This window comes from Sander vitreus, chromosome 7 (assembly GCF_031162955.1).
Source record: "Sander vitreus isolate 19-12246 chromosome 7, sanVit1, whole genome shotgun sequence".
Classification (NCBI taxonomy): domain Eukaryota; kingdom Metazoa; phylum Chordata; class Actinopteri; order Perciformes; family Percidae; genus Sander; species Sander vitreus.
Window position 1 is genome coordinate 7,430,065 of NC_135861.1, and position 14,059 is coordinate 7,444,123.

The 14,059-nt window shown below is 41.1% G+C and overlaps 1 protein-coding gene across 3 annotated transcripts in view; it reads left to right on the forward strand.

Annotated features, from left to right (window-relative positions):
• Nucleotides 1-13,863, forward strand: part of itchb (itchy E3 ubiquitin protein ligase b) — a 33,099-nt gene extending 19,236 nt beyond the window's left edge. For all 3 annotated transcript variants that reach the window (XM_078254370.1, XM_078254371.1, XM_078254372.1), the window contains 13 exons: nucleotides 105-189; nucleotides 336-464; nucleotides 1,480-1,552; nucleotides 1,677-1,748; nucleotides 2,407-2,495; nucleotides 2,998-3,157; nucleotides 3,275-3,408; nucleotides 5,311-5,451; nucleotides 6,382-6,502; nucleotides 6,651-6,755; nucleotides 7,781-7,877; nucleotides 8,161-8,233; nucleotides 8,705-13,863. In XM_078254370.1, the coding sequence (XP_078110496.1) occupies nucleotides 105-189; nucleotides 336-464; nucleotides 1,480-1,552; nucleotides 1,677-1,748; nucleotides 2,407-2,495; nucleotides 2,998-3,157; nucleotides 3,275-3,408; nucleotides 5,311-5,451; nucleotides 6,382-6,502; nucleotides 6,651-6,755; nucleotides 7,781-7,877; nucleotides 8,161-8,233; nucleotides 8,705-8,804 (1,379 nt within the window). In that variant the 3' untranslated portion in view covers nucleotides 8,805-13,863. The remainder of the gene's footprint in view (nucleotides 1-104; nucleotides 190-335; nucleotides 465-1,479; nucleotides 1,553-1,676; nucleotides 1,749-2,406; nucleotides 2,496-2,997; nucleotides 3,158-3,274; nucleotides 3,409-5,310; nucleotides 5,452-6,381; nucleotides 6,503-6,650; nucleotides 6,756-7,780; nucleotides 7,878-8,160; nucleotides 8,234-8,704) is intronic.
• The last annotated feature ends 196 nt before the right edge of the window (nucleotides 13,864-14,059 follow it).

The following is a 14,059-nucleotide window of genomic DNA, read 5'->3' on the forward strand; positions in this document are numbered from 1 at the left end:
TTATTAAGTTAAATGACTTAGTGGGCACCCTAAATTGAAACTTTTTTTCTAAGTTGAATAATGGACTAATTGTTCTGTTTTTTGTTTTGTTACTGTCTTTTCAGAGAAGAGAACAGACACTAATGGCAGAGTTTATTTTGTACATCATTCTACGCGGACAACGCAGTGGGAGGACCCACGAACGCAGGGGTTAGTTTGCATGTTGCACAGCTGTCTTTTCAGATCACCTGCGTATTGGCATTTAGCACTACACTTGCATATTGCAGTCATTTGTTTGCTTTATGATTTTAGGTTCTCCTGAAACACTAAATGTTAATCTTATCTATTTTTTTTAGTGTGCTGAATGAGAAGCCACTTCCAGAGGGCTGGGAGATGAGGTTCACTGTAGATGGCATACCCTACTTCGTAGACCACAACAGGAGAACAACCACCTACATCGACCCTCGCACTGGAAAATCCTCACTGTATGTCCTCATACACCATTTAGTTTTCTACCTCCCTTAAAATGTTGAGACTTGAGAATCACGCAGCAGTATTACTTTGTAACTTAAAGGAGCATCAAGTAAGCTTTGCGGACCATTTGTCAATAACCAGCATCTATTAGAAAAAAAATGAACCACATTCTAGCACAGCTTCCAACCACTGGATTTGGAATAATCGGACACAAGCAAGCTAGCTTTTATAAACGTGTCCTGCTTTCCAAAGACATTCTGAGAAATTAGGAAATCACTGACATGTTTGAAACAAAGAAGGTTTAGAGGAAGTGGGTACATAAACAAAAAGTTAAATTATAACCGTGTCACTAAATAACTGGGATGATTGAATACATTTAATTGATTATTACTGGAGTTTTCTTTTTAGGTGATAGAAAAACATCGTAAAACACTTGTACCGCTAGCTCCTTACTATGTAACTATTAGACCTTGAAAACATCTTGTCGGGGCAGAGCGTCTATAACATTCTGGCTTTAGTCTTTCCAGCACTTCTGCATGCCAGAGATGAATGAGTGATGTGTGTTTCCAACCAGAGAAAACCACAGAGTGCTTGAGCCATTACGTTAAGAATGAACTTCTTAAAACGAACTGAAAGCTGGTGTTAAGACAAAAATATTTACTTGATGCAAATAGGGATCTAATTCTCTTTCAGGTTATTTTTTTATCAACCCAAAGTATTTTGCTTGTATTAGTTTCTATTTGACACTAACCTTATTGAACATACAGCACCAGCTAGCGCTCTTCTCCCAGGTAATTCTATTTACGCAGAATGAGTCACTGTCTCTGAAATCCCTCTGTTTAGAACTTGTGACGCAGTATCCTGATATGACTAGTCTCTTATACTTTTCGTTTGACATTCCCACAGGTGTAACACCCTTAGTCGAGTCATGATAATATCATTTGTGCATAACATACTTGAGGTGTGTGTGTGTGTGTCTGTGTGTGTGTATCTCTCTTAACAGTCTGTGCTTCTTTCCCTTCATAGTGAAAACGGACCTCAGATCACCTACGTTCGAGACTTTAAAGCCAAAGTACAGTACTTCAGATTCTGGTGCCAGGTAAGAGTTGTGGCACACAAATCCAGTCCAATTATGGTGCCTGTGCGCTAACAATATGTGTTTTCATGTCACGGCTGAAAGCACATTTGACCTCTAAATGTTTGACATTTCCCCTTTTCTCCAGCAACTGTCATTGCCTCAACACATCAAGATCACCGTAACCAGAAAAACCCTGTTTGAGGACTCGTTTCAGCAGGTAAAGTGGCCCACGCAGTCACACAGAGCTCACTGAACTCTGGGAAAATTTGCTTTACCACTCCGATCATTGCCTTGCCTGGTATTTAGAGAATGTGCCTATCTACCTCTAGCTAAAGTGGTGTTGTCTTTGTCGATATACTTTCATAGTGGAATTTATAATCTATGTAATTACCTCCAAAAACATTTAATTATGTCAATGTTTTAACCTCCGTTAATAACACTGCATTTTAGAATGGTACATTTTTAATGCCACAGGGATGGGGGTGCAGTTGTAAACTATTTTCAAAGTCAGTTAGTTTTTCTGTACTTGAACATAACTAATAGAGGACTACATCTGTCATTGTCACAATGACACAGGATAAGTGCAGGGAGTGATTAAGAAGCAGATTGATTTTTTTTTTTTTTTTTTTTGAAAATGATGATTCCCAATCAGCCTGGACGGCCGTGCACCTCCAAGATTTTGTAACAACACGGACTCCGTGTTGCGATGATTGGCTAAATAAGAGAGGAACTCCGTTCTTGGAGCCGCTCTGACCGCTGCTCTGACCAGACGATTCGCGGCAATCCGACCGGGCTGACCACATAAACCCCGTTTTTACTGTTGTGTATTACAGTGATAGTACCACCAATTTATCAATACATTGTTTCCATTTTAGATAATGAGCTTCAACGCTCAGGATCTGCGGAGGAGACTATGGATAATCTTCCCAGGAGAAGAAGGCCTTGACTACGGAGGCGTGGCCAGGTAGTTAAAAAGTGGCTCAGCATACATGGTTGTAAATGTGTACGCGCACGTAGTGTTATGGTGTTTCAATAATTTTATGTTTATTGTAGTTGCTTTGGTCCTCATTAATTATTTTGATATTTTGTAACCAGAGTTTTTTGCTACTAAATTCTTCTTCTACAATGTTTGTCTTAACCACAACCTCTACAGCAGAAGTCTCCATTAGATATTTTTTTGAAAGGATGATTTTTCTTCGATTTTGTAACATAATTTTTCTGAAATGTGTTCCTACTTTTGGCTCATTAGGGGACTTTTGTTGTATGTGTTCCTGATGTCTGTGGATATTGGCAGATTACCTGATCCATTTGCAGTATTTCTTGTATAAGTTCACACTGTTTATGTAAATCTACACTAAATGAAATGCTCCCTACTTTTTTGTATGTATGTATGTATGTATGTAGCAAGATGATGGTTGGTTAGCTATGTGGCTCTTGTCTCATTTCTGTGGTTTCCTCTTTTACAGGGAGTGGTTCTTCCTGTTGTCCCATGAAGTTCTAAACCCCATGTACTGCCTGTTTGAATATGCCGGTAAAGATAACTACTGTCTCCAGATCAACCCTGCCTCTTACATCAACCCGGACCACCTCAAGTATTTTAAGTTCATAGGACGCTTCATTGCCATGGTTAGTTGTTTTGTTTATATCAATTAGTATGCCCAGAAAGCTAATTGTAAGAGTAGTTTTAGGGTTTTGTACTGTACAGAGTACAACAACTAAGCGGCTTTTGTTTCTGTCCCTCAGGCTCTTTTCCACGGCAAGTTCATCGACACTGGTTTCTCACTGCCATTTTACAAGCGCATCCTAAACAAGCCACTGGCCCTCAAAGATCTGGAGTCGGTAGACGAGGAGTTCTACAACTCCCTCATGTGGATCAAGTGAGTACACAGAGCCATGTGGACAGCAGTTTGAGAGAGGTGGTGGTCTACTTTTAGAGCAAGTTACATTAGATTAGTCTATATCCTTGACGTTTCGCCGGATTTCACTCTTTTAGGCCGGATAGCCGTTGCCTTGGGCTTCCTTTTGTGTTGGCATTTTAAACTCCGGTCGATTTATGAGGGAAGCACTTTTTATTTTACTATATCTCTTTACATAAATATTTTTTTCTACTACTATGGGCTAACAGTTAACATAGAAACAATCAGACATACATTTAGAGGCCCTCTGTAAATAGACAGTATTACATGGCTATGCTGCTGGTAGGGGTAGTACATTACAACTTGACCCACTTTCACTTAACTACGGTGCCGTAAGGTCTATACTCAATCAGATGTCCGTGATCTGCGTAAGACAGTACAGTGGAACGTTTGCCTTTAACAGAGCGACAGTAATAACCTAATATACCATCATTACTGAGCTTAAACTACATTCTCGGTTATATTTGCACTGAATGACGCATTCAATAAATGAACAGATGCGCAATATTAGCTCACACATAAAATAGCACCCTTGTGAATTAGCCTACTGTTGCCAGCGTACATTCATAAATCCTGTAGAACATCGTCCCATACCTACAGGAGATCAGACTTACTTATTGATGCACGCACACAGTAGTATTCACAGACTTAGTCCAAATGAGGGGAGAAAGGAAAGTGTGATAGCGTTCCACGTTAACGCCTTTTCTCTCTCGGTCGAGACCGCTGTGTCCAAGCCGAGGCGCAGAGCATGACCTTACCGCATGCTGATACGTTACTAGTCCAGGTAGAGCGAGCTACTGCTGACAGGGAGAGAGAGAGAGCACTACAGCCAATTCAGTCTGCTCAAAGCGATGGTCTTTTTCATAAATAGGTTGCACATAAGGGAAATGAAAAAAGTAGCTTCCACTTAAGGGGCCCTACCTTGCACCCTGCGCAGCACAGCGCAAAGCCCGACGCAAGTGTCCTTGCTAGTTTAACCCTACAGTCACATTTGCTACAAAAGAGAGCGACATGCACTCGCTTGTGGGCGCTCCTGGGCGTGCCTAGCCTACTCCTGGTTGCTTGGCAACATTAAACAGAAATTCTCCAGTGCAACCACGTCTTACAAGTCACTTCAGAGGTATTGTCAAGTCACAAGAACGATGGTTTTGGATTTAAAAGTATTTATTACTCGATAAAAGTAACAATATATGAGATAAAATGCTACATATCAGATATATACATAAATACGATGTCCTGAAGCGTTTTCCGCCATCTTTAATTATTTTCTTCGACTCGAGCCACTGACATACGTCACGCTGCCCTCACGCTGCCTTCACTCCGATTGGCAGTCGCTTTGTCGCTTTGCTGGTGGCAGCAGCAAGCTCGTCGCTTGTCGCTGGCAAACAGCCACCCCCATTGAAAATGAATGGTAGCCTGTCGCTTTGTCTCTGTCTCTTGTAGCTAATGTGACTGTAGGGTAAGACCGACGCAGTTGTCAATTTCCCATCCAGCGCCCGCGACTAGGATTAGTGTGTCTGACAGGGTGGGGGGCGTGGCATCTCGATGGTGGCTCTCCATCGTGATGTCGGTCAGCCATCACTATGGACGATGATATCGTCCATCGGCACAACCCTATTCCAATCACTTCTATAGCAGATCCTGTTACAGTAGTATGTAGAGCACCACTAAACACTAGCGATGTCCTCAGTTTGGTTGCCCCCTCTGCTACTATTCTTCACATTTCTGCAACTTGTTTAATTTTGACCGACATGCTGCGAGTCTGCCATGTCTTTTCAAACCATTTTTTTAGTGTTAGACGTATGAATGGATGACGTTCAGTGTTGGAACCGTTGTGCTGTAAACGTATGTGTGACTCTTTAGGGATAACAACATCGAGGAGTGTGGGCTGGAGATGTACTTCTCTGTTGACAAAGAGATCCTGGGGGAAGTCTCCACCCACGAGCTGAAACCAGACGGAGGAGACCTCCCAGTCACTGAGGAGAACAAGGAGGAGTACATCAGGTGGATTATTGTCATTTTCATTCAGCCTTTTTAATTTGGTATATAATAATTTAAATGTCACGTTGGTTTTAATTCTTTCCACACGTTCATAGGCTAGAATGCAGTTTTTTTTTCTTCTGAAAATTAAACACATAGTGAACCTCCGTGTTAAAGCTATAGTGCGCGACTATTTTATCTGTTACAATCTGTTACAATCAGTTAATAATAATAATAATAATAATCTGTTACATTCAAGCCATTGCCATATGAGTTGATACAAAACTAATTTATACAAAGCTAATTAAGCCTATCAGCCCAACAAAACTCTCTTTGTATTTCTCGGTATGGCTGTATTTACAAAAAGTTGTAGTCCAGCGACTTCGTGTGCAGAAGCTTGAGTGAAGAGAGCATTATTGGGACTAAGCCTACTTCCATGGACACAATACACACACAGCGATGTTGGAAAAGATGATTTGATAATTATTTATTATATTTTTCGCCCTCTTTTTATCTAAGTTTTGTCTCGTTTTATTTACCTTGTATAATCTTTTTCTATTTTAGTCTGTGTGCTTTTCTTTGCCCTTAACTCTGTTTACTTGACTTAGAGAGCCTGCACAAGAATTCCTATGTGCCAGGACTGTTTGTTGTGTGCACAATCTTGAATCTTGAAGATCATTACCTCTTCTGAAGAGTCTATTATGTTTTCTTAATCCTCCGTGTTCTCCTTGGCTACTAGCAACAGCGTGCAGGAGGGGGTGGGGGTGGGGGTCGTGTGCGACCACCGAAGGCTTGCGAAGGCATTACTTAGAATTCCTCATGGGGAGAGACAGAAACTACGCACTATAGCTTTAATGTCGTTTTTGTGTTGTGAGGTTAATGAGATGGTGTGTGTGTGTGTGTGTGTGTGTGTGTGTGTGTGTGTGTGTGTGTGTGCTGTGTCTCGCCCCGTAGACTGGTTGCAGAGTGGAGGATGTCCAGAGGAGTGGAAGAGCAGACACAGGCTTTCTTTGAAGGCTTCAACGAAGTCCTCCCTCAGCAGTACCTGCAGTACTTTGATGCTAAAGAGCTTGAGGTATGGATGAGCTGGAAACTCATCATTTACGTGATACCCAATGTGCTACAGGATGCACAAAAGAGACGGACATCTGGAATGCACATACTGCTCTGTCAATTGAATTTGTGTTGTAGAACATTTTAATATTAATAATCTCTGTGTCCAGGTGATGCTGTGTGGTATGCAGGAGATCGACCTTGCAGACTGGCAGAGAAACACTATCTACAGACACTACGCTCGAAGCAGCAAACAGATCGTCTGGTTCTGGCAGGTCGGTGTGCATCAGCAGCAGTCACCGATTTAACTTATTTTACTGTAATGTACAGTAAGGATATGATGAATACAAGTCCAAATGAATCTAATGTGTTGTGCCTTAATATTTTCCAATTTAAATGTGTGAATTGCGTAATGCAGCACCTTCAAATAGAGAAGCTAAAATGCATACTTTGTGGTTCCTCTGACAAATTCAAGAAAATGTGGCAACATTTTTTGGACTGTGTTAAAAATAGACATTTGTGGGCACCTGGGTAGCCCACCTGGTGGAGCAGGCGCCCATATATAGAGGTTTACTCGTCAACGCAGCGACCGCGGGTTCGATTCTGGCCTGCGACCCTTTGCTGCATGTCATTCCCCCTATCTCTCCCCTTTCATGTCTTCAGCTGTCCTATATAAATAAGTCCTTAAATGCCCCCATAAAATAGACATTTGTAGGCACATCACAAGTTGTTGCTTCTGCATTGAATTCCATAAGCAAATACCAGTTTTCCACTTTTTGTGTATACGTTTAATATGTCTGTTTATTATTGCTATACTAGTGCAGTGCCCTTTTGGAGCGCAGGCTGATTAGTTGGTTCCCAGTATGTTTCTGTTTTTTTTCACTGCTAAAATCATGATTTCATAACCGTGACATCATCTGACAAAATCACCAAACACACAAGTTAATGACAACAGCAGTGCTGTGAGTTTGGCTTTGTTTACTTGTAAAATGATCACACAGAGAAAGACCTCGCTCTCTACAATACAATAAAGGCGTTTCTCTTCTACAAAGAAGACGCACTCTCTCGTAGGCTCTCCGTTGGTAGCAGAGCTGGTGAACCGCAATCAGCGGTCTAGGGATGTAGCAACTTCCAACCCTCACTGCTATTAGCTAATTCCCTTAACCCATCTTTCCCTGCTCAGTCCTTTATTTATGATTTTGTTAATATTATGCATAATTCATGTATGTATAATGCATATTTGTATCATTTGTCTGGTGACATTTCAGTGTTTTAAACAGAATGCCACTCTGTCCTGCAGTTTATAAAGGAGATGGACAATGAGAAGAGGATGAGGCTGCTGCAGTTTGTCACCGGTACCTGTCGCCTACCTGTAGGAGGCTTTGCCGACCTAATGGGTAATAATTACATCATACGTCATTTGCCTGTCTTCTGTTTATTTACTACCGTGACTGTGAAATAGATACATTTGTTTTGATACTTAGGACAGTAAAAATGGTCAGTTTTAAAAACGGAGCAGACTGAGCTGGAAGCAGCCGTTTCTAACTTGGATTGTAAGGCTATGTATCTGTGGGATCTGATTATGTTTGTCCCACTTTCTTTTAACTGTCATACTGGTGATGGTGTGTTAAATTAACCATGATCATTCGAGCTCCTATTGACCTGTGCTTCTCTTTACAGGAAGCAATGGTCCCCAGAAGTTCTGCCTTGAGAAGGTGGGGAAAGAGAACTGGCTTCCCAGAAGTCACACGTGGTGAGTAGAGTGCGGATCGGGCTGAATTTTTCTGTCCGTGCCCGGCCCGAGCCCGACAGGCATTAATATATTTATGTCCGGGTATCCATCCTCTAGTGGTGAGTTCATGCAAACTACAGCAGATTGACTCAGTGGATCAACCGCCTAAAGTTGACATTGTTACTTAACTAAGCTTTGATCCGACCAAGTTTGTAGCAGTTCATTGTAGGAAGCGATAGTGTTTCCTAGTTTAGTTTGGTTTGGTTTGTTTGCTTGATTAGTTGTTATACGTGGGGACATAATCCCATGCAGGTACAAGAAAAGCCCTCATAGCAGCAAGGATTTATGGGTATAAGGGGAATTTAGTTCTTTATGGGTCTTGTATGATGCTCATTCAGCTCATTCTAAAAGAGGTCTTGCCTTGAATAAAGACCAGAGAAGAATATGCTAAGCTGAAATGCAGTATTTATTTTCTTATTTTTACTTTCCCAGCTTCAACAGACTGGACTTGCCACCCTACAAGAGCTACGAACAACTGAAGGAGAAGCTGATGTTTGCCATCGAGGAGACAGAAGGCTTCGGACAGGAGTGAGAGAAACCAGGAGAAGTTTGAATAGTGGGTGCAGGAGTCTGAAGGAATATAGACCACCAGAGTTCAAATCAGGGAGCCCCTTCAGAAAAAAGCGGGTGTTTTATGTGTTTCTGCTCATGCATGCATGCACACACCTGTATGGTACTTCTATGGGTGTGTGTGTGAGACTGTTGCCTGCATGTTGTTGCACAGGAGCTGGGATTTGCGTCTACGTCATGCTCGCAGCAGGCCTCTCAATGCTTGATTGGTACGTGGAAATTTTGTATTCTTTGAAACCAAAACACAGAAGGTGCTCCGAATCTCTCAGAATGTGTGGCAAATTATGCATGGGATCCTGAAAACTCACCCTCCGTGACATCTGTTTTAATGGGACTGCAGTAGTTTTTCCTCCCCGCACATGATCATCATGCAATGGCAGGCAACAGGGTGGCCTTGGGGCTACAGTCGAAATCTCATAACCAGAAGGGTCACAGGTTCTAACAGTAGCGTCTTCTCAAAGTGTCTTTGACTAGCTGATTTATTCTTATTAAGTTGCTCTGCATTAAAGCATCTGGTAAATGTCGAAGTATTTATTTTAAGGCAAGATTAAGAGGGTGTGCTTTTTTTTTTCTAAGGGTTAAGTTTCACCAAAAAGCTAACTTTGTTGCTCTAAGGTTTGTTGCATCCACTTTTAGCATCATCCACATTGTCATTCCCCATCATATCCTCAAATCTCTCACACTTTCATCTGCATATCTACTCATGACTAAAGTGGATCTTGTTTTTATTCCTTCTTTTTTTAAGAAACGTGTGACAATATAAGATGATCGCTATGTCATAGTAAATTTATAAAGAGTGCCCCAAAATAATGCTTAACTAACAGACACTCTTGGTGCTGCAAAGAGATTTGGGCATCATGCCTAATATAAAACACAAGAAAGAAAGTGTTTTGTGTTCCCACTTCTATAGTATGTGATCTACGAATTGCTTAATAATTGTGAAAAGTGTTGTAGCCTCCATTATTTATAGTGGTGGCAAATGTGGAAGACTGACCCTAGTTTTATAGGGCCGTAGTTCACGCTGTGATGGGGTATGGGACATCTTGGATTTGAGTATTCTGGGAGTATTTCTTAAATTATTCATCTTAATATCAGCTTCAGAAACATTTTACACCTTCCTTAATTTGAATTCATTGGGCGATCTGAAGAAATCCATGTGGGATGAAGTAAGTATTTTAAGATATTTGTTATTATTTAGTACTTAAGATGTACTTGACTTAATGTGTCAGACCTTAAAAAAAACGACAACACGCAAAAGACAAGTGAAAAACACCAAATGCAAGTCAAACTAAATCTTTTTTTAAGTTTAGTTAAAATGTTTTAATAACACTTTGAATGCATACTTTGCAAAAAAAATTGCTTGTAGCTCCTAATACGCATGTAGCATTTAACGGTGAGTTATGGTAATTACCTTATTTGAACTCTTCTTGCCCCACAGCCATCCATAAAGTGAATGGGGAAAAATAAATAACCTTCTAAAAATCGCTTTCAAAAAGATGCAGTGTGGTATTTAAAAGTTGTGTCTTCCCTTTTACACTTAAAGGAGCATTTTACTTTGGAGTATTTTAACCTCGTAGCAGTCGAAATTCCTCTTATGTCATTTTGTTTTACAAAGAAACTGCTTCAAAATTAAGGTCTGAAACACAGTGAAACTGTGTTTGGATAGGTGTTAAATTTTAAGGATTTGTTTAAAGGTGCAGTAGGTAAGACTTATAAAACTAACTTTCTGTCATATTTTCTGAAACTGACCCTTTGTTCAAGTAGAACTACATGAAGCAGGTCATTTAAAAAGAAATCCGGCTCCTCTGACACCACCAACAGCCTGTAGTGCGATTTGCAAAAGTCCACAGCTCCCTGTTCAGATGCTCCAATCATGGGCAGAGGGGGTGTATAACTGCGTGTCAATCACTGCTCATGCACACACATTAAGTCTCTCTTGTGGGGGGAGGGGCTTAGGAGAATGTTTTGGGCTTTAGCAGAAAAGGGGGAGGGACTGAGAAGTTCAAATTTTTTGGCTAAGTCCTGGATCTTCCAATCCTACCTACAGCACCTTTTTAAAGGGGTGATAGAATGATTATACAGGGTATTTCACACTGTTCCTTAAGGTCTCCTAATAGGGTATGTAACATTGGTTGGGCTGAAAATAGCCAGAATGCTCTCTTATTAGGCCCTTAACTACCCTGTGAATATGGCTCTATTTGGAACAAGAGCTTTTCTTCCAAATATGGTATGCTCATGAATAGTTAGATGAGCTGCGCACTGATTGGTTTGAGCGAACCACATAGAAACACATTGGAGACAAGACAGCAGGTCTCATATTTCAGACACTGCAAAGTTATACATTGTTTGTCGGGCTAATTTGTTATTAAATTCACTTCTGAGACTTTTTTTATGCGAGAAATCAACTATATAAAGCTCAAATATGGGCCGTTTTACGGCTAATTGCAAATTTGGTAAGACGTGTCAGACTTTAGGAGCGCCACACTCAGGAGAAAACGGCAACCTCCATACCCAGTGAAAGTCACAGTTTCTCGGTTACTGGACTACCGTTTTTTTCTGCCGGCATAACAAGAGTATATTTACAGTTTGAATTTTGTCACGCCACTTATATAACATCTACCCCAAGGTCTTATAAAGCTAACAATGGTGTCCGATTTCAATTTAATGCATTTTTGTGAACATTAGCTAGGGATTTCGTTAGCTGCTACTGTCCCTTCAATCCTATGGGTAAAGATCGCGGCTAGCTGCAGGCCCTGGAGCTCCATCAGGGCCTTGGCATTTTGTAGTCCAGTAACCCAGAAATGGTGACTTTGCGCGGGTATGGGGCGCCGCTGGCTTCCCTTCGTGACGGAGATCCAGCTAGCTCACAGCGAGCCGGAGTCTATGAAGTAGGACATGCCGGGCGGCGAGGCAGCACCGGCCGCTGTCACGTAGCCTGCTGAGCTCCTGCTGAACTGCGACGCACAGTCGGACAAAATTTGCAATTAGCCATCAATTTTCATAAAACGGCCCATATTTGACCTCTACATAGTTGATTTCTCGCATAAAAAAAGTCTCAGAAGTGAATTTAGTAATTAAATAGCGGACCTCTGGAGATCTGCATGACCTAGCTAGATTCAGAAGACTAAGCGGACCTCAGGTCAGTGGTGTAGCCTATGCAAATGTTGGGGTGTGACAAAGAGTAGGAGTTGGGATGCTTACGTCAACTTTTAGCTTTGTTCAGATTCGCCCGTTTTCAGCGGCAGTTTCAAAATGTGAGATTTGCATAGTAAAGGGGTATCAATGGGATTTTGAGCTTCTATGTATGTATTATTTACCCACCGAACTGTCGTTATTCAACTATGACAAGGTAAAATCGGTTTTGCCTTCTATCACCCCTTTAAGATATGATTTCAGGTAAGTTGATTATGGAGAACAGCCAATTTTGGTAGATTACCGTTCATTGATTACAGATGTGTGTGCACAAAGAAACCTCCAGATGCTTTACCAATGTAGAATCTAACATTGAGTGTGTTATTGTATTATAACTGCAAACACGTTTTTGGTTTGGTTGATGTCACACAATATCTGATCAGTGACGGAGTTATAAAAGATGTTTAATCTCATTTTATGGAGAAAAAAAAAACCTCGCCACATAGTACAGTTGCTCATGTTCGAGTGTCCTAACACTGAAAAGACAGGTGTGGTTACTGAGGATCATTGGATTCGGGTGTTCTGACATAGCACATTAACTTTTTTCCTAAAAACAACCCTCCACGTTCTTTTCCTCAGTAGGGCATCCAGTCCTGGTTGTTAGTTGCTCTAGGCTCCCTGTTTCCACATGCATGGTGAGATGGTGTTTGCCATTAGCCTCCAGCTAGCCCTTTTTTTCCCCACTCTCAGGCATCAGGTATCCTTTTTAGTAGTCTATATCAATGACGTTCCACTTCCAGGATTGCTCCGTTGCCGTCGGAAATTCCGCCAGATTTTACTTTTTTTTTCAGCCGGATGTCCGTTACCTTCCGCCTTCTTTGTGTTGTAATTTTAAACTCCAGTGGATTTATGAGGACTATGGTTAACTGCTCCTCAGATCTCTGCAGGTTAAATCCAGACAGCTAGCTAGACTATCGTAGTCCAATCTGAGTTTTCTGTTGCACGACTAAAACAACCTTTTGAACGTACACGTTCCACCAAAACAAGTTCCTTCCCGAGGCTATTTTGCAGCGGCACCGTGGCTTTTCCCGGTGCTTAGCCCCGCCCAAGACGATTGTGATTGGTTTAAAGAAATGCCAATAAACCAGAGCACGTGTTTCTCCCATCCTGGAATGCTGTGTGGACTAGCCAGACCCTCCTCCACAGCGCTGTGGAGGCAGGTCTGGCAATGCGAGACTTTTAAGCACCTTGATGCCAGCAGGAATTATTGACCACATAGGCTTTACGGTCAAATCAATAGTCTGGACTCTGGCACTGATCAGTCCTTCTTGACCCTGCTGTGGAGAATTAACCAGAGGAGTTTGAGAAGTTCTTTTTCAAGAAACTGCACTAGTTTGGAAAAGCTATAAGACTTGAGCTGATGACACATGCCCTGTTTCGGTGGCTAATTGTGACTTCAGCTGGGATAACAACTACTGAGACAAAGTCAGTGTAATATTACGAATGTATCATAATGAAAACGTTGATTGATAAAGTTGCCTATTTACATCTTTGCCTCAGATTGTTATCCCGAATGCAGTGTTTTAATCTTGTTCTGGGTCAACTACATATTAAAATCCCAGGGATATCGCAGTTAAGCAAATATGTGAATATCATAATTCACCGCTTCTTTTTAGTTTTGTTCTTCAGAATCCTTCATGTACAACTAAACCACTGTCACTCTCCTGTATATGAAAACAAGTTGTAAATGGTGTCAATAACAAATTTTCTTTTGTAAAAGAGAGGTTTTAATAAGAGGTTTATGGTAACACTATATTTTCTTTTCCGTTTAAATTGCTGATGTACATGAAAGATGTGTAATATAGAAATTGTCACCTTAATAAATTAAATTTAAAAAAAAAAAAGTGTGTTTGTGCCTTGATGAATGAAAGCATTTGACTATTTTACCATGTGTTTATTATTTCTAAATTTGGGTGATTCCAGCAACATCTGCGAGAGCCCCTTTGTGGACTTGATAGATGGTAGAATTGGGCAGCCCAAACCACTTTGCACCTGTTGATGTCTACATTACTATATCTACATTTG